Source organism: Zingiber officinale, chromosome 4A (assembly GCF_018446385.1).
Source record: "Zingiber officinale cultivar Zhangliang chromosome 4A, Zo_v1.1, whole genome shotgun sequence".
Taxonomy (NCBI): domain Eukaryota; kingdom Viridiplantae; phylum Streptophyta; class Magnoliopsida; order Zingiberales; family Zingiberaceae; genus Zingiber; species Zingiber officinale.
Window position 1 is genome coordinate 91,368,898 of NC_055992.1, and position 21,597 is coordinate 91,390,494.

General features: G+C 34.8%; 1 protein-coding gene across 3 annotated transcripts; it reads left to right on the forward strand.

Moving 5' to 3' along the window:
- Positions 1-10,018: 10,018 nt before the first annotated feature.
- On the forward strand, positions 10,019-21,506 carry LOC121970153 (ubiquitin-conjugating enzyme E2 2). Of its 3 annotated transcripts, none has more exons than XM_042520664.1 (6): positions 10,019-10,252; positions 10,839-11,008; positions 11,088-11,113; positions 16,886-16,975; positions 18,695-18,783; positions 21,091-21,506. In XM_042520664.1, exons 2-6 carry the CDS (start codon positions 10,884-10,886, stop codon positions 21,217-21,219), a joined length of 459 nt encoding a protein of 152 aa, XP_042376598.1. In that variant the 5' UTR covers positions 10,019-10,252; positions 10,839-10,883; the 3' UTR covers positions 21,220-21,506. The 3 variants fall into 3 exon arrangements, with proteins under 3 accessions (XP_042376598.1, XP_042376595.1, XP_042376597.1); XM_042520661.1 differs by having other exon boundaries at positions 10,020-10,252; positions 10,879-11,008; XM_042520663.1 differs by having other exon boundaries at positions 10,021-10,252; positions 10,875-11,008.
- Positions 21,507-21,597: the final 91 nt, after the last annotated feature.

The window sequence follows — 21,597 nt, forward strand, 5'->3', positions numbered from 1 at the left end:
TTAAAGAAAATACTAAAATTTCTATTTCTAAATGAACAAAAATAACCTGATTTGTCCAAATAAGAAATTGAAATTAAATTTCGTCGAAAAGATGGTACAATAAATATATTTTCTAAATCCATAAAAATATTGGTTCCTAAACAAAGCCTAAAAACATCAATCGACTCGACTTTAGCCTTCTTTCCATTTCCTATATAGATATATCTTTCACCATCAAGCAGAAGTCGGCTCCTGAGACAACCTTGCATAGTGACACTTATGCGAGTAGTAGCACCGGTATCTATCCACCAAGTGTCAATGGGTACAATAGATAGATTGACTTCCGAACTAACAAAGTTTAGAAGTTTACCTTTCTTTATACGCCAGTTGGCGTACTTGAGGCAGTCTTTCTTCATATGACATTTCTTCTTGCAAAAGAAACAAGTGGATTCCTTATCCCGCTTCTTGTGCTCCTTATAGCTCTTGCCTCTAGAATCTGCAGTTTGTTTTCCTTTTCCTTTGTTATTGATCCTCTTTCATTTCTTGCTTGTACTTTGAGAACTAGATGCTAAGTGAGCACTCTCAGATGTCTCAATCTTTAGTCTCCCCTCCTCTTGCACGCATTGGGCAATAAGATCATTCAATGTCCACTTTTCCTTTTGAGTATTATATGATATCTTAAAAGGAGTGAACCGTGTAAGCAGAGACATCAAGACGAAATGCACTAACATACCCTCAGACATATCGAGTTTTAGTGCTTTCAGACTTGTCGCTATATTGGACATATCTATAATGTACTCCCTTATGTTTCCTTTACCATTATACCACATGGTTACCAACTGTATAAGAAGTGTGGTAGTCTCGACCTTTTCATTTAAGATGAATCGGTTTGCTAATTGGTCCAGAAAACTCCTAGCATCTCCTCCCTCTGTTATTAAGCTCTTTATTGGTGTTGGTATGGAAAGTTTCATGATATTCAGACACATGCGATTTGATTTCTCCCACAACTGAAATTTAGCCCTCTGCTCTATAGTGCTAGCATTGGTCAGAGGTGTGGGGCAATCATTCCTTAATGCATAGTCTAAGTCCATGCAGCCTAAGACTACGATCACGTATTCTTTCCATTCAGTAAAATTTGAACCAGTTAGTATTGGGATGTTATTAATGCTGACAGTTATATATTGTAGTGAAATTAAAGAGAGAAATTTATTTAAGCTCACGATTTGACTAAAGCCAAGAACATATAAGTAATATAAAATTATGCAAATAAAATAAAATTTTAAATGCATATAAATGAGCTCTTTATGAGATACTAAGTACAACATAATATGTCTTCCTTTGGGTTGACACATTATTTGTTAGCGATACTTTCTAATATAACTCAAACTTTAATTGGTCACACAATGTGTCTTCCTTTGAGTCGACCCATTGTACGCATAATATGACACTTTATATGAGTTATATTTTGGTTCATAGCTCACAACAACCTTAATTGGCCACATAATATGTCTTCCTTTGGGCTAACATATTTTGTCCATGATCTGAACAAAATAATATTTTGTTCTATAGTTGTAAGCTACCTTATGCATATATCTGGCATAAAAGTAACCTTCCTTTGGGCTGATTACTTTTAGCATAGATATACGTCTACCAATACAAAATACACTAAACCTACCTAAGGTGTCTTCCTTTGGGTCAATACATTAGTTCAACTTAATAGCACGTTGTGTGAATAGACTCAAGAAAATTCTAGAAACTTTATTCGAACAGAAATTACTTAATCAACTTTAACAACATAAAAATTAGACTTATTAATCGATTGATACCTTATGATAATCGATTGATATGATCCAATCGATTATCCTAATCGATCTGAAATCTACTATATGCGACTACAAGATTATATATAGAATTCTTCCTAAGTAGCTAAAGTTTCCTTTAAGTTTTATAATTAAATAGTATTAAATAATATTATTTAATATTTTAATTATTGCTTTAAATAATTATGTAATGCATTTTGATTTTTTTTCTTTATTCTGTTCGTTCATTTTTTTTATAACGAAACAAGAAACAGTGGAAAAGAAAAAAAAAATCCTTTCTTTGACTGTTTTATTGAAACAGTGATTGTTTATTTTTTTTCATCACTATTTCGAAAAAAAAACTTAATCGATTAAAAAAAATAATTCTAATAGATTAATAATTAAAATAATCGTGAGTTTAAGGAAAGAAATAAATTAAGAAAAAAAATCTTAATCAATTTCTATTTATTCTGTTCGATATTTTAGGCTTGGTAATTAATTGGTTGATTAAATCATCACTAATAGAAGAACAAGCCTTTCCTACATTTTCTATACAAAAGATTTCGATATTAACTAGGAAAATTTTGATCTAGTATACAAATAACAAAACAACAAAAAAATCTAAACTTTATTGCCAATGAAAATAACAAAACAGAACCTTGGCTCTGATACCAATTGATAGTTCTTGTAAAAACCTAAGCCGCATGAATTCTAGACAATCAAAATAAGAATTCGAATAGAAAAACCAAGAACATATGAGCATGGAGCTTCGTTTCATCGAGAACATGACATAAGAAAGTAAATACTATAATTATAAAGAACCTGAATGCAACAGAATTGTCATTGTTCTTCGTGTAGAGCTCGTCGATCCAACAATCCTGCGAAAGAAGGAGAAGAAGGTTGACCTTCCGGAGGAGTTAGGGTTGACGGTGTCAAATCCTCTTCGTCAATGGGGAACGAAGAGACATCTCAAATATGCCCTAATCTCTAGGGACCAACCCATTATATAGTGCACATCTGTTATTAGTCCATCGATAATTATATATGTGGGACTATAAGTCCATATATATACTGAACATCTATTATAAATAAATAGATGATAATAGATGCAGAACTATAGGTTTTACACACATGAGATCCACATCCAATTACCCGAAACTCATTGGACATAAGTTAGATCACTTTAAAGGGTTCAGATTATATTCACGTGTGTAACTTACAAATAAACCATCTAATAGAGATAATTATATCCAACATGAGCATGACCTCCCACCGTGCTTGTTGACCGACTACCTCTATCTCACCATCAATGACTCTTCATTATGTCAGCAGTTAGACTTTCCGCCATAACCCCTTTCAATTTTTAATATCTACCAATTAGATATAACCCCTTTAAATTTTCACCATCAATGCCCCTTGATTGGTCCAATCCAAGTGTTGCTATATTAGCTCATCTAACCTGGTAGGCCTATTTGACCATCTCACTCCTCTTGATGGGTCTAACTAACTTGGGCAAGAGATTGGGTTAGACAAGTTGATATGATCAATTTGATCAATGCCCCACTAATCAACTCGCCCTATTAACTAGCTTGCTTGATTTGATAAAGTTACCTAGTCAATTCAACCTAATAGCCTTATCAGACCTCCTATAATAGGATGGGTTTTCTGACTCGACCAAACCACCTTATACGACATGACTATGTGATCAAATCATCTTGTTTGACCAACATGATCTATTTATTAGCTCAATTGGTGCGATCAGCCCAAGCAACTTACCTACTATGAATGTTTCTTCATACCATTCAACTTGCTTAATTTGATAGACCTGCCTTAGCTCTATCGACTTGACTGGAGTGACCACCCCTATGGATTTGCTCTGTTAAATCAACTTAATTAAGTGTATTATTCAAAGAGAGTAAATAAACAATAACTATTTACCATTATTATGAATTAACAATGATAATACTTTATTATTATTTTTTTTAGTAATATAATTATCTAATTTTTCAAATGATTAATTTTGAAAGTGATCAATCTGAATCTAAGAAACTTTTCCATTGCCAACTAGAATAAATTCAAAAGTATGAATGAGAAATGATGTATCATTTCACAGCTAGCATTTCAAGATTTTCTTCCAATTAAAGAATGATAACCTTTTATTGTAGCAAAGATGAAGTGGTCGTAGTAGCAGCCTATCCAGAATGATCCCACCCTCTAAAAGGGTAAATCACAAGGAACATATTTATTATAGATAATAATAATGGTAAAATTAGAATGCCATCAATTACACACACTAGTAGTATTTTATAGCATTTGACAAAATTGAAACTATAAAGGTTATTCAGAAAAATATTTAAACTCAGGTGGTAAAATAAATATTATTATTAAAAATGGTGTATTCAGTTCCTTTAAATATAGAATTTATGTAAAATTTTATAGTTTACATAAAAAAATTCTTTATATCAATTACTTTATTCATTCTTTAAATTTAGATTTTATGAATAATACTTTTTTTAAATTTAGGGAATAAAATTCATTCCTTAAACATTAAAATAGCATCTAATTTGAGAGAAAAAAAATAAAGGGAATAAATTTAATAATGAAAAGTAAATATTATATAGGGTGAGAGAAAAATAATAAAAAATAGAAGAGAGAGAAGAAAATAAAAAATAAAGATAATGAAAATTTCAGAGTAGCTGATATATTATGCAGTGAAAAATAATTATCTAAATTTAATAAATTAGATGGTTTATCTTATTTTTTTTTAAAAAAAATAGGTAGATCTGCCACCTTAATGGCTCCCTAGTGCCGACCTACGGATATAGAGGGAGGTAAATGTAGGTACATAAGCAGAAGACGAATGGTGGGATAAACCATGTTGGTCATCAGTTATTGGGAATTGATCGTTGGTCATTACGCCATAAATGTCATGTGTTTACCGTCTACGCTACGTCCTGAGATCTTTATCTCAAATTAAAAAGGGAAAAAAAAAGAAAAAGGTAAATCCACTACTTTAACGACCCCCTAGTGTCGGCTCCACAGATATGGAAGGAGGTAAATACAAGTACACAAGTATTAGGCGCATGGTGGGATAAACCTCTGATCGTCAGTTCCTGAGAATTGACCCTTAGTTATTATGCTAGAGATGTCATGAGCACACCGTTTATGCTATGACCAAATTTTAAAAAAGGTAGATCTGCTATCTTAACGACCCCCTAGTGTCGGCCCCATGGATATAGAGGGAGGTAAATATAGGTACAGGCGTTAGGCGTATAGTAGGGTAAACCTTAAATCGTCAGTTCTTGAGAATCGGACCCCTGGTCATTACGCTAGAGATGTCATGCGCTCATCGTTTGCGTTACATCCTGGGGCTACGATCAAATTTTAAAAATATTATAGAGAATGGATGCTATATAATAACAACATTTTGGCACAAGTTAACTAGAAGAAAATAATTGAACATCAATTATGACGATAATGATATATATTAATAAACTTAGACTTTGATTATAAAATTTATAGTCTAAAATAAATATGAGCATAGTAACTTACAATATCTTGTCCAGATACTCCATTAGGATTCAAATGTTTGATTTGTCATATATAACCTTTCATTTTGGATACTACACTAAGCATAAGAAGCCTTTTTTTTTTTTGCAAAGATCTTGGTGGTCGGCTATGATTCAAAAAATTTAGATCTACATGAATCTCTTTCTCAGTTCTTGACCAGAATTAATCCTTCGATTGGTTGATCCCATTGATTAGATTTTGTGAAATATAAAGGTAAATATGACATAAGTGTTTATCTTCTTCAAATGAGTATGAAGCTTATCGGGGGGGGGGGTTGCACTCATTTTAGTAGAAGAGAAGAGAAACTCTCACAAAATTTGTTGACATAAAATGTGTTATACCAATATCTGGTAAGTCATTATATAGTGAAAAAAATATAAATTTAAAATTATACAAATTTTGATTCAGCGCTAGGTCACGTCGTTTGCTCAACTTGTCCTGATGTTGTCATTGTTGTGTCATGTCATCTGTGTTTTGTCCAAATGTGTTCATTGTTAGGTCACGCCATATGGACACAAAAAAATGTGTATTCAATGCACGATCACATTGTCTACTCAACTTGTCCTGATGTTGTCTTTGTTGTGTCACATCATCTATGCAATTTTATCCAAATGTGTTCATTGTTAGGTCATTTCATATGTACAATATAAAAAAAGTGTAGATATAACATACATTATAAATATATACCCATAAGCAGCATGCACCTCATCCATTCAATTATCTCAGAAAATGGATAACAATAATGAAGGTTTATCAAATTTATCATCTTCAAGCTCTAAGATGATAACTACACGAAAATTTTTGGTGCAAGGCAACAACTGATCGCTCAGGTGATTTCTAGCAACAATCAAATTATCTTGAATTTGTAGGATTAAGGCATGTGAGAGGGAGGATGAATCACATGTATTTTAAAAATAGAGTCTGTTAGAAATTTAAAACAAAGTGCAGCGGAAAATGGAGATTGAACAAAGTAATAAGAGAAACAAACACAAAGAGACAAAACACGAGATGTTTACTTGGTTCGGAGCCTTCGTCGACTCCTACTCTAAGACTCGCAATCCCTTAGATCATATCGATGGGAAATCCACTATAAACCTCTTCCGGAACCACCGGACGAGAGAATTGAGTATAATAGTAATGAAGGATAGTGTAATAGACTACACTGCCTTAGAAATAAAGTAAATGACTGTAATTTAAATTTACCAACACGTGATTATTGAAGTTGAGAGCACAGTGGTGGTGTCAGTCTACTAACAACGGTCGGATGTCTCGGAGCAATAGCGTAGTAGTAGAGCATAGTTGAAGCAGCAGAAGAGTCGAAGCTCCTAATTGAGTTGTCTACAAGTTATGGTTGAGTAGCTCTTTTAAAGAGTGTTGGAGGAGCCTTCAAGCTCGTTTGAGTGGAGCCTCAAAAATGATCCCCAAAGTCTTGGACTTAATTACTTCCACTGACTTCGGTTTCTATCTATGTGAGGGCACCTCCAAGCTCTTCGCCGACTTCGGTTTCTATCTATATGAGGGTGCTTCTATGTTCTATAAGGCACCTCTATGTTCTTTGAGGTGCCTCCAATACACCTCCGAGGCACCTCCAATACGCCTCCGAGGCGCCTCCAATGCGCCTCCGAGGTGCCTCCAATGCCTTCAGGGTGCCTCCGCACCACAAAGTTTTATCCGGCAATCTTGTCTCCTTGAGGGCACCTTAAACTGGTCGAGGGTGCCTCCAAGCGCAGATCCAAGGTGCCTCTGAGTACCTTTAAGGCACCTCAAACACTATTCATTGTAGGCTAATTTTTGCTACGTTAAGCCTGCAATATTTATTAGTCCAAAAATAAAGTGTAATATGTAAAACAAGGTTAGCACAATATAGAAAAACATTATTAATTAGATTTTGCCTTTCCAAGATATGGATCCAGTCATTGTCTCAATTTAGGTATCCAAAATGGACCTAAAACTGGACCAACGCCTAAAAGTCCCTAATTGAGACTCGTCCTCCCTTGAATACTCTCCTCCAGTGACTTACTTGCTTACCATGAAGAATCGCTTAACTTGCCTTTAACCCACCAGGTCTTCCTACTAGTTGTTAGGTCCACAAACCCAACTAGATTTTGGTCAGTTGTCAAGTCCCGCGAATACAGCTAGACTTTCCGCTAGATATCGGGTTACTTCTTGACCTATTTGGACTTCCCATCAACTATCAGGTCAAACAGATCTAGTTGGATTTCAGCCTGGTGTCAGGTTCTCCAGACCCTTCAAATCCTGCATACTTAGTGACAAGGTTAGATCACACCACACCTAACTTTAATTTATTTGTCATTTATCAAAACTTAGGTTTGACCATTAGTGTTAACTGTACCAATAGAATTATCTCAATGAAGAAAACAACTAAAGCATGAATTAAGGCTCAAGTTTTTGTCACAACATGATCAATCGTAATCGTGAAGCTGCTGATCCTAATCAATTAAATGATTATTTTGCCAAGAATGCATTGTATAATGCAATGTTTCGAAGAAGATTCTGAATGGGATGAAATTTATTTATGTGTATATGTGATGCTGTTAGTAATCATGACAACTATTCTATACAGAGAAGAGATGGGCTTGGAAGACTTGGTTTGTTCGGCTTGTAAAAAATAACAGTTACATTTCAGATATTAGCGTACAACATCCTAGCAGATGCTACTGATGAGTACATTAAAATAGGGGAATCAACTGCCATTGAAATTGTGCAACGATTTTGTCGTGCTGTTGTTGAAGTTTTTGGAGGCCAGTGTCTACGATCTCTAAATGCTCACGATGTTGCTAGGCTACTTCAAATTAGTGAGCAATGAAGGTTTCCAAGTATGTTAGGTAGCCTAGATTGCATGCATTGGAGATGAAAAAATTATCCAATAGCATGGGCAGGACAATATTTTGGTCATAGTGAAAACTAATAATTATTCTAGAAATTGTAGCTGATTATGATATGTGGATTTAGCATGCGTATTTTGGGTTGGCAGGATTGAACAATGATATTAATGTACTTGAGTCTTCTCATCTTTTTGCTAATCTTGCTAAAGGTTAAATTATTCCTGCTCATGATGTCATTTAAGGAAAAGAGTACAATATAGGTTACTATTTAACTGATGGTATATATCCAAAATGGTTAACACTTGTTCAAACGATTCATTCTCCATGAGGTCGAAAGAATACATCATTTGCAATGAAGCAAAAAGCGTGTAGAAAGGATGCTAAACGAGCATTTAGTGTGTTCCAATTATACTTTGAAATTATTGCAAGACCTTCACGTTTTTAGCAGAAAAATATTTTACATGATATACTTACATCATGTATTATTATGTAAAATATGATAATTGAAGATGAACATGATTTAAATGCATCAATCGTGGAACACTTTAAGGTGCTGACTCCGGATGTTGAGCTTACAGTAGATGATAGTACTCGATTTGAAGAGTTTCTAATTCGATACAGACAAATCAAAGATAAAGAAATTCATAGTCTATCGAAATGCATTAATTGAGCATTATGGGAATAATATAGTAATTATTAAAGTTAAAGTCTTGTAATATTATATTTTTCAATTAAGTGTCACAGTTGATTTTAAATAAAAATAGTGAAATATTTTATCTTAATTGTGTATGATTTTATAATATTTTTAAAATATATTTATGTCTAAATAATTATGTAATAAAAAATTTAAAGAAAACATAGTTTGTTATTATATTAGTTAGATACTGAATTTTAAAAAATTAAACTGGTCAAATATTAATGAAGTATTAATTTTAAATATAATAATTATCATATAAAAATATTAATAAATTTAAATATATATTCATAATTAAATTATAAATAAATCTATTCTAAAGAATATTTTTTTAGTGTGATATAATGAATGGATTGGAACTCAAATAATATTTGATGGTTGAAATTGTATTATTTTAATATGAAATTTATATTAAATATGTTGTAAAAGATGATTTACGCATTCTAGCATCTCTCAACCCGTCCAGATTACGGAGGAGGAATTTTATATTAAATATGATATTATGATTTGGATGGGATCAGATCCTCTAGTCCCCTTGTCTTGATCCGCTCTTGCATCAGGACAAGAGGATTGATGGGAGGCAATGACCCTCACATGTTAACAGGTAGAGGGTCATTGTCGAGGCAGGATCTCTTGGATCATTTTTTGTAGTTCAGGGGATGTGTCACTCGTATTTACGATCGGATCATGGTCACGATCTGCCCGCAAATGGTTGTGATTCCTTCTTGGGTTCATCGTCCCTATCAGGTTATAGTTTTTGTTCGGAGCGGGCAGCCGGAGGACGCCCGGAGGACACCCTCGCTCGACACCCAGTAACCTGGTCACTTATCCACTACCAGAGGCCTCCGAGTGACCTCCGGCCGTCCACTTCGAACAAAAATTATAATCTGATGGAGACGGTGAACCCAGGAAGGGATCGCAACTATTTGCGACCGGATCGAAGCCACGATCCGACTACAAATACGAGTAATATATCTCTTGGACCGTAAAAAAATAATTTAAGAGATCTGTGTTATCATTATCCCCCATTAATATAAAGATCGGATTTGATCCAATTTTTACGAACTAGAGGATCCGCCTCCGGTTAGGAGATGATCTAATAATAAGGAAAATAACCCTGGTCCACCCTTTCACTCCTCTTCTTGTGTTGCGTCTCAAATCCTCTCTCTAGATTCCTTTAGCCTTTTTCCTTCCCCTCTCCTCCCTCTCTCGATCCTGCCCAAAACACAACCAGGTTTCGCTCTCACCGGGCCATCTTCACTGCCGTCGGAAGAGGAGGAGGAGGAGGAGGAGGAGGAGGAGTTGATTTGTCCGCTGAAACGGCCAGGGAGGATATTTAGCAGCTCGCGCTCGACGCGTCGCAGGTGGAGCATTTTTATTTAATTTAATTTTACGTTCTATGATTTGTGTTCGATTTCGTTGGGTTGTTCCAATTTCTCGTAGAAAGCCATAAAACCGTGCAGTTGGTGTTGGGCAGGGAACTTCGATCGATATATTTTAGTGTTTAGGTTTTCTTGAAACCAATTAGATTTATTTGGTTTTTCCCGGAGTGGGGCTAGCCGTCCGTCTCCAAGTTTTGATCTTTTATTATACTTTGATTTGGATCGATGAATTTGTTTGCCAAAGATTTTTTTGTTTTCTACCTGGGTTTTCATGAGGCCAACGTGAAGGTAAAAAAAATCCATTTACTGTACTCCGACTCATTTTCTTTTCCTAAACGCTGAAAAAGACACTGTCATGTACCAGCGGATGTCTTTCATGAGCAAATAGTAGGAAAATACAAAAAGGAAAAGGAAAATATTGGACAAGTGGTCGTGCTTGATTTTTTTTTTTTTTTTTTTACTTTAAGATTTAGAGTGAAGATGTGTCTTTTTTTTCCACTCTCCGTCCATTTATCTTTTTAAAATTTTAGAGTGAAAAAGAAGTAGGATTTTTGTGCTTTCTGTTCAGCTCTTTGATTGGAACATCACAATTTCTATCATCTAGGCAGCAAGGATGTCGACTCCTGCGAGGAAGAGGCTCATGAGGGACTTCAAAAGACTGCAGCAGGATCCTCCAGCTGGTATCAGCGGTGCTCCCCATGACAACAACATCATGCTTTGGAATGCTGTTATATTTGGGTATGCTTGGAAGGAACTACTTGTTACATTATTAGTTTGATGTGGTGGATTACTGATACATTGGTACTGTCAATTGCAGCCCAGATGATACACCTTGGGATGGAGGTAACTTGTAGTGAACAATGGGATCATATTGATTTTGTATCTTGTTTTTACATTATTTAACCTTGTTTTCAAGTAAGCTGGTTAAGGACTGAATTTGTTTCATTCAAACTGAAGTATAATTTAAAGAAACAACATTTATGTCTCATGTCAATGCATATATTGAAAAATGCCAATATTTTACTTATCATTGATTTCTAAATATTATAATCCATACTGGATTTGCATGGTAAACAAACAGGATCTATTCTTATCTAAAAAACTGTAAAGTTAATGACTCTCAGGAATATGGTCTTGATATCAAATCTCACTTTCATTTGATTTCTTTTCCGTTGTATATATCAAGCCTTGTGCCTGAGTTGTTAAATATCTTAGTCGATGATGCCAAGATCTAAGGTTCCAAACCTACCTCACTATTCAGTATGTTAAGATCGTGGACTGCTGCAAAGATATTGGATTTCAAGATAGTTTTACTTGAGATGCGCACAAGTGCACAAACATAGGTGTGATACCCTAATGTTTCCGAACCTGCCTTACCACTTATTAAAGACAAAGGACTTTGACACAGCTTTACCCAAGACACACACACATTAATGTTCCAAACCTGCCTCATTGCTTTGTCGGTCAAAGATATTGGCCTTCAACATAGCTTTGCTCAAGACACACACATATGCACCCGTATGCACCCTAATGTTCTCAACCTGCCTCACTGCTTACCATGTTGCAGATGTTTGATTTTAAGATTGCTATAATCAAGACACAAAAACACATAGGACACACAAGCATTGATAAAATCACAACAGAATAAGCTTCCACATGAACACAACAAAATCCATGTAAGGACCAGTCAACTTCTGCTTCAATTTCTTTAATAGTAAAACTAATATGTAGATGTAATACCAGTCTGCTGCACAGGGATGCAGAAAAATCCTATAAGAAGCAATGGTTCTCTGATGATCTTAGAATACAGGGAAGGAACCTCCTACTTTAAAAATATGCAGATTTGGTATATATGTCACAGCAAGAAGTTAAATAACGAGATTATAGGATGTCCAAACTTCAAGGCTAATGATGTAGCTGAACCTAAATAATTTGGGACAAACATGGCTTGATGATGATAATAGTGATCATATCTAGATGGTACACAAATTATTTGTGTGTTTGATGAGGATGTTATGCACTATCTGTTACTGAATAGATTTTAAGGATGCTACGGGAAGGCTCTTTTAGTTCAGATAATAGTTGTCTAAGATTAAATCTGGTACCACTAGGAGGGGTATTGGCACTTTATTGCTGGCCTAGGTCATTCTACTTATCACCTTTGACAGTGCTAATGCATTGTTCTTATAAACCTAAGTTCCTAACAACCAGCATTTTGACACATTAGAATGCCCCAACAACTAAAGATTATGCATAACTCTAATATTACAACAAACATCATTAGTTTCATTTAGATATTTGAGCAATACCATCATGGTTTAAAGTGTCGTGCCGAGAAGGGCGAAACATCTCGTTCCGCCCAGCAACCGACACCGGCACGACCCCGGCACCAGACCCACGACAGCTGCAACGTGTTGCGCGACCCTGTGGTCGCAGTGAAGGGGTCGCTCGACCTTGCAACAGCAGCGGAGGGGTCGCATAACCCTTTCGCTGCTGCCACGGAGGCATCGCGCGACCCTGTAGCCACTGCAGAGGGGTCGCACGACCACCACGGTCGCGCCGAAGGAGTCACGCTATCCCCGCGGCCTTGACTGAGGGGTTGCGCAACCCCGCGGCAGCGCCGAAGTCGTCGGAGCTTACGAGTGGCATCGGATTTTGGATTTTTTTAATTAAACTTAGATTAATTATTTTAATCAACTCCTAGCTATGATGGAGATAATATAAAGAGACTTTATTAAATCCTAATAAAATTATCTAATTAATTTTATATTTCATTTATTTTAATTTAAAAATTATAATGAAATTTTTATTTATTTATTTATCTATTTTCACATCTTTTCCTTTTTTAAAGATTATTTTTTATATTGTTTATTTTGTTTATTTTTTAAATATTTTTGTTAAATATTTTATTTTTTAATTATTATATTTAAAAAATACCAAAACTATATCGGCATTGTACGATACGGTACCTATAATTTGTAATTGTCAAAATCATCTGCTATAACATGGAAATCCAATTCTGTATTCAGTTGAAGGTCACAACAAATGAGTCATCACAAAGATGCTAAATAGGAAGGCAACAATATGACATGCATTTATGTGCAATATAAATCAAAGTCATTGAACTCATGTACAAGAAGGGTTGTGTTTAATGTACTTGTCTAATATGCTACAACATAGCTCACAAATATTGTTAGAACATTGGGTTTTCCACACCCTCTTATACTTGGCCGGGAGTGGAACCTAATACTTGCTCAACGTGAGTATGATTGTGCATGACATGACTATGGTGCGTCCAATATCATACTCAAACAGGAGATTGTTTGCTCGTGGGTCAGCAGGTTTGTTAATATAGTTGGAAGCCTTTAGTCACTTGTCATAACTCACTCTTCATATTTGCTTGTCAGTATTATGCAGTATTATGGTAATAAGTCAAACCTCATAAACAGAGATGATGCAGTTGAATGCAATGTCACAAAGAGTAGCTGAATAAGAATACCATTAATTATGATGACAAGATATTCTGGTGATGCTACATCTAGGGATGTAAACGAACTGAGCCGAGCTTGAGCTAGCCTAGGCTCCAACTCGACTCAAGCTCGGCTCGACTTGACTTGATTTATACAAGCTCGAGCTCGATATTTAATTATGGGCTCAAGCTCGAGTTCGAATTTTTTATTTTTATTTTTATTTTTTAATAAATAAATTAATATATTATATATTATATACTATAAAAATATATATTATTACTGGCTCGTTTGACTCGCAAGCCACCGAGCCGGTAATAATTAGGCTCGAGCTCGGCTCGATTTCTAATCAAGTCGGCTCGAAACATCCTGAATGTCCATGTTAAACTAACATCCTGAAGTAATAATTTCCTCCCATCTTCTCTCTCTTTGATAATTGTTGGATCCACCCTTTTTTTCTTCTTGCTCATGTATATATACTTAACATCAACTTTATCCACATGGACAAATTCTCTCCTCTTCTCATTCTATATATAACAAGACACTTACAAATAACCATTCCTTTTCAATTGACCATCAACCTGGATATCTAGTCAATCTTGGCTATTGCTATTGATTACCCACATTGCAAACATATTACCTACTACAACTACATCAAATATGGTGAATTAACAACCACCAAAGCCACATAATCACCATAAACTTGAAATCTTGTTCTTCCCATGGTTAATATGTGCTGATCCACAATGGAAGCAATCCATAACAATATTTAAAAGATCAGGAAAAAATGAGCATGGTGGCACAACCAATGTTGTAAATGACGGTAGGCGGTGGCGGTTAGTAATCGCCTACCGCCTAGGTAATGCCTAGGCGGTTGAATTTTTTTTACCATTTTTATAAATAATATTATAAATAGTCATTATTCTTATATATACATTTAATAAAATATATTAATTAACAATAAAAAACTTAATCTAAATATTTAAAAATAAAAAATAAAATAATTATATATATATATATATATATATATATATAAAATGAGATAATTTTATTAGCCTTTAATTAAGTCTATTTAAATTATCCTAATCATAGTTAGAGTTGATTAAAATTATTAACTTAAAGTTTAATTAAACCGCGTACCCTGCATTGCCCAGAAGCATCACCGGTCCACGGCGGCGCGTTTCGACCCGTCATCGAGCTCGGATGATGCGTTCAGGCTTGCTCGCGACACATTTGGACACGTCGTTGGGCCCAAGTGACATGTCTGGACGTGTCACAGTGGTGAAACTACAGTAGGGGAGGCAACGGTGGTGGTTCTAGGCACGGCAGTGGCGGAAGGAGGTGAGTTACCACCTAAAGCATCGCCTTTGCTTGAGGTGGTGCGGTTGATGCCCGCCTCCCGCCTAGGCGGTGCCTAGGCAGCCGCCTCAACCACCATTTAGAACACTGGGCACAATCTGAATATTGTTTTGGAAAAAGGTAAATAAATGGACTTGAGTATCCTATTTGGAATTTCCCATTGCTATTTTCATTCCTTGGTCTAATCATGCTCACCTAACACTTCAATTTGTGTGATATCACTTGTCCTCCATCTTTCCATGTTATTTTCCCTCATCAAAACATCTAACACTGCTCTTGTTTGTAACCATATCAAATCTCTCACTTCCATAACTAACATATGTATGGCACACAAAAAACATAAGGTTCATATCGTTTATTAACATGTGTATTGTAATTTGTCTCACCTTTAATGACATGTGTGCATGCTCACACACACATATCATCTTTTTGAATTGGGATACATTAATTGTGGTGAATCAAATATAAACTTTTGAGTCATTGAACATCAAATAAAAAGTTCAACAATAATTGGACCAAGTGTCATTCCAATTAAATCTTTGCTAAACTAAATGCTCCACCACATAATGTTTTTTCATGATTACAGCATATAATTTAATGTCAAATCATAGACAATTTATGAATAAATCCAAATTGAGCTCTTTAATCAATTAATGTTTAGATGGCATGTAAATAGATTCACAGGATCAGAGAATAGGATTACAGGATCATACAATTTAATTAGAATATGTTACCACTATATTTAACATTTATAATTTATCATATGTATTAAGCTTCACTTTATAGTATTACTATGGGCATTTTAAATATTACTGTGCCAATAGTATGCAACATAAATAAAATTATTCATACAGTAAATATATGAAAACTAAAATTCAATTTTTAAAGTGCATAAGTGACAATTTCTATAAGATAAATGATAAACATAAGATGGTTGGTAATGATAATCATTAAAAAGATTCTTTCTGATACTTGGGATTTAAAAGGAATCATATCCAATTAAGAACTTTCTCAAATGATATAATGAACAAATATTTATTATAATAAATGTCAATCTTGAAAATTTCTAATTGAATTAGATATATTCTATTTAGTTAAGGTTGTTGGAACTGAGATCCCACATAGTAATGATAAGAAGGAATAACTTTGGATTGTAGGTTTGTAAGATCCTAGTCAAACTTAGATTCTACTTGGGATGTGGATTGTTTAGTGATTTTAGAGCTCTAGATTACAATCTGAACTGCCAAGACCAAATTACATAAATCATGATTCTCATCAAGTAAAAATCTGATATATAAATCAGAAATAAAGTTTAGGCTACCACATGAAGCTCCACAATTGATTCAACTCCTATGTGAAGCCATTCACTCTTCTTAATTACATATATCATATATAAATCCCATCATTACTCATGTAAATGATAAATAACAATGTGAGTTAAAACAAATAATTAATTCCTTTATTCTCAATAATCAACTTAATAATTATCCTCAATCATAACTCATGAATTATTCAAATATGGTTTTCCAAATAATTACCTCAATTAATATCACCAAACATTACTTGACTGAAAATCTGAAAAGTTCTAGGACCGAACATTACAGTGCTGGCAGGGTCTTGTGGTAATAATAAGGAACCTTAATTCATTTTTTTTCTCTTTGTTTACTATGTTATCATAACATCGCCAATTTCACTTTATGCCATACATGATTCTTTGATAACTTCTAATTTCCTGCCTCTGTAAGTTCATTGATGTATTTTCTAAAGTTGAAATATCTGCTACGGTCAGGCACGTTTAAACTGACACTTCAGTTTACTGAGGATTATCCAAACAAGCCACCAACTGTACGCTTTGTCTCTAGGATGTTTCATCCCAACAGTAAGTGAAATTGCTTATTCTCATTTTCCTGAAAAGTTTCTTGGTGGCTTTACCTGTGAAATATATTCTTCACTACAACATCATACACCTCACAAAGGGCAAGACATGAATTTTTTGCAGTGCAGATGTTGTTGCTTCTTATAGTATATTGCTTCCTTGATATCTGTATAGGATGGTGCAATTTAGATACCAGTACTGCATGAGCTTATATTACTTCCTTGATATCTGTATAGGGCGGTTCCAAGCAGTGATTTTATTCATTAAGAATATGTTGTTCCATTGTCCTATGTTGTCTGATCGCTAAACGGACTATCAAGTCTTGACTAGTTTGTCATGGGATAAGCCATAAGTGTTTTTAGCGTTTATGTCACAGATCATCATAGTTCAGGATGCTTAACGTCTCTTTGTTGTTGTAAATTTTTTTGGTGTTGATAGTTGTGAGGTTGAGTTTGCAATTAAATATACTATTTGCATATCCTATCCATGTGGGAGTATTTAAATTTAGCCTTGGCACCTAATTTTCTTATACCCTATTTCGCATAGAAATTGTCAAAGCCCGAGATCTTGACTATTATCTTTGAGAAGAATTGAGGTTGGTTCTACTTGTAAAGATATGTTTCATATTCACCCAATTGGTTGTTTGGGGGGAAAAAATCAAGAACACGGAGTATCTTAAATTAAGAGAAGTTGCTTATATGGTAAATTTTGAAAACAAAAAAAAGTGCTGCATTGAGTTGTGATTTGGACCTGGTTGGTTTCTTTTTTCTTTCCCTTTCATTTACCTTGGCAAGCCATCAATATAATTCATTAAGTAAATATCTTTGGTAATAGTAACTCATGGAGGCATGGAATACTAGTGCCCATTTGTCTCTATATTTAGTATGCTACTGTGCTATTAAGTCATTTGGTCTATCTTTTCATCATCTTCAAGTTTTATTTGTTTCAACTATTTGAGGCCAGCTACATGAATCTTTTCTAGCTATGAACTCTATTAAGTCATTTGGTTCTACTTGTAAAGATATGTTTCATATTCACCCAGTTGGATGTTTGGGGGAAAAAAATCCAGAACACAGAGTATCTTAAATTAAGAGAAGTTGCTTATATGGTAAATTTTGCAAAAAAAAAAAAAAGTGCTGCATTGAGTTGTGATTTGGACCTGGTTGGTTTCTTTTTTCTTTCCCTTTCATTTACCTTGCCAAGCCATCAATATAATTCATTAAGTAAATATCTTTGGTAATAGTAACTCATGGAGGCATGGTATACTAGTTCACATTTGTCTCTATATTTAGTATGCTACTGTACTATTAAGTCATTTGGTCAATCTTTTCATTATCATCAAGTTTTAGTTGTTTCAACTATTTGAGGCCAGCTACTTGAATCTTTTCTAGCTATGAACTCTACGTGAGGCAATATTACTAGCAATTAATTGATCTTTTCATGCTATAAACTTAGAAGATCAAATGTAATGATATCATTATATTCTTTTTTTTTACATAAATGTTTGGCTTTAGTAAAAAATTTTGTAAAGAAGTTAGGTACCTAGCCATTATCTGTTGCTCTATATGGTTTATCACATTAAGACTGTCATTTGATTCCTCTTTTACCCATCTTTGTAAAATAACTGATGAGCTATTATCTCAGATGTCATAGGACATAATGTTTGATGTATGTTTGGGTTTATCATTCTATTAGTTATTCTAAAGCTTCTTAAATGATCAGTTTACGCGGATGGAAGCATATGCTTGGATATATTGCAGAACCAGTGGAGCCCAATATATGATGTAGCTGCTATTCTTACTTCCATCCAGGTATTATTAATGCCTTCTTTTCGTATTTTTGCCTACTTCTGTAATAAATAGGAGCCTTGGCACAACGGTAAAGTTGTTGCTTTGTGACCAAAAGGTCACGGGTTCAAATCCTGGAAACATCCTCTTGCAAAAAGTAGGATAAGGCTGCGTACAATGGATCCTTCCCCGGGACCCTACATAATGGGAGCTTCGTGCACCGGGCTGCCTACTTCTGTAATAATTTCTTTCTGTATCCATTTTCACAGAGAACTTGTATATTAAAAGGTGATGTGAATAAAATCTTGTTCAATCATCAACAACTTCCAATGCCATCTCTGCAACTGTAGGAGGACTAATTAGACAAAAAGCTTTTGTTGGATCCTTTATATAGTTTGTCTCAACAACACACCTATAAAGGCCACTATGAAAGATAGTGTTGTACCAATGACACCAAAAAATGATGAAAAGAAATTGATGATTGGGATTTCTATGTGAAAATTTGTGACCCATGATTTGGATTATCATCAGTTGTTTGACTTGATTGAGCCAATGGTTAGCAAATATGATCAGTCATAGAATAACTCATCAGGTGTGGTCAAGATATGTATTGGACCCAATTATGACCCGAATATCAGTCCTTTTGACTTTATTATAACCAAAATAGCAATTCCTAATCTTTTGTAGAGTGCATTATAGTTGAGATATACCCTTATAAGACCCATTTCTACCTTTCATTCACCGGGAGGTGGTTGGCGGGAGGTGGGGCAAATCTAGGAAGCGCAGATGGGCCATGAGGAACGACCCAGCATCACGAGTGGTTCGAGCGCTGCAGACATTTATTTGTATTGCGTGGGAATCAAACCCTCGTTGCTTGGGAAACCCATCCTTCCGCTTACCATCGCATCAAGTGCGAGGGGCTGAGATATTCCATCATATTGTAGTTAAAAAGGTGATTACGCCCCAAGCTCCCTTCACAACCTACCCTTAGGTTATGCGAAGAGAGGTAAATTACGGGATTAACTTATAGCTGACTGCCAAGTGGCTAGGGAGTGGGAGGAATTTTTTTCCGAAGGCATGTCGGAAATTGATCCCTACTAGCAAATCTACCATCCTCTAGCCAGGGCACACATGGGGACGAGATATACCCTCATAGGTTGATAGGGAAGTTGCATGATAAGAGACTAAACCATGGTTATCATCCATTATCTAAACGATGTAGTCTAATATTTAAATTTTTTGGGTTACTTCCTGATATGAGTTTCTGTATTGAAGACCTCTTGTCTTGTTGATTTTGTGGAGTCAACTATCACCATTTCATCTCTTGTTCCATTCAAAGTTGCCCAAGTGTCATCACCACCTCATTTATCATGATCCGTATAACATGCAAAAATGTGGCGGTGCATCACTAAGCCATTGTCTATTGAGCCGCTCAGCATGGTCAGTTCCTGGCTTGTATGATGCGATTTTGTGTAAAATTTTCTAAAATTTGACCTAAACTGTAGCCAATATACATATTTGCTACCGTAGTGCAATTAAATACCAAAATATCTGGCTCAGAAATTAAAAGAATATTAAAAACATCTGGTCAGTTCCATTCAAGTATGCAAATGCCATGCTAAGGAGGTATTTGTGTCCATAACACAGGAACATTACTCTTCTATCAAATTTTGGACTCAGATCCTGCCATTAGCATAACCAAACTTTGATCTTAATTTTTACTCGGATTTATCTTAGGTATGAAAAAGATATTTTGACTTTCATCACTTAAAAAAAGTAATCAAGTTAAGAGTTACTTGAGATTGTTCATTTTTTCAATAAAATTTTAGTTTAATATTTTCTGATTTAATACTTTATTTTTGCCAGAGTATATTAAATGTTTCACATGTGCTCTCTCTTTTAGTATTGCTGGTTGTCAAAGAATGCATTTTTGGATGAAAATTGTGCTGGAATTTTCTGGTCAGCTTTTTCAGGATGCTTTGCATTTACTCCCTATAGTATTTTTAGTGCTTTTTATCCGCTAAAATAAGAAGAATATTAAAAGTTCAATTTCTTTTGGTAATATAACCTGAATGATCATCCAAATGTTAATTACCCGCAGACATGATTTTTTGACTTCAAGGCCCCAGACACAGGAGCTGATTCTATTAAACTATAGAATATAATTGGAAATGAATACTGGAATAACTCTAGTTGGCAAATACATCAGCAGTTGTCTTCACTTTGGTAGAATATTTTGTAATATCACGGGGGATTTAAACCACCAAGATCGGGGATTAATGTTAATAACTATCATAGTAGGTCTGTTGAAGTTTTGATTTGATGCTGCAGTCTCTGCTCTGTGATCCAAATCCCAACTCACCTGCGAATTCTGAAGCTGCGCGAATGTTCAGTGAGAACAAGCGTGAATACAACAGAAAAGTCCGCGAGATCGTCGAGCAGAGTTGGACAGCAGATTGATTCATGGTGGATTGTGCCTACCATTATCCAGAAGTTAAGTTACTATGCGTGACGAATAATGCTTGTTAAACTCGAGGCAGACAAAAAAATGTGTTAAATCATATTCCCTCGTTTGCAAGTGTGGAACTTGACTGTGTTTTATTTATTTTTTATTTTTGTTTTGGTTAGGGTTTGCTTGTCCTTTAAATTCACACATTTGCTACCAGTAAATGTAATTGCACGCTAAAGTGGATTATTCAGTATATTGTAATGATGATAAAAGTAAAAGTATTGTAATCTTTGATGCTCGTTCTATTGTCATAAAACCATGACTTGTAGTCTATGTTTTTGAAATGCTCTTATAGTGTTTTAGAGTAAATAAATACTCTTACAATGTTT

Bases quoted from the DNA above. Each gene is read 5' to 3' on its own strand.
- LOC121970153 (XM_042520664.1), top strand. From the start codon at position 10,884: ATGTCGACTCCTGCGAGGAAGAGGCTCATGAGGGACTTCAAAAGACTG. The intron at 11,114-16,885 runs GTAACTTGTAGT...TGCTACGGTCAG, and splicing joins TGATACACCTTGGGATGGAG to GCACGTTTAAACTGACACTT. The intron at 16,976-18,694 runs GTAAGTGAAATT...TTAAATGATCAG, and splicing joins TAGGATGTTTCATCCCAACA to TTTACGCGGATGGAAGCATA.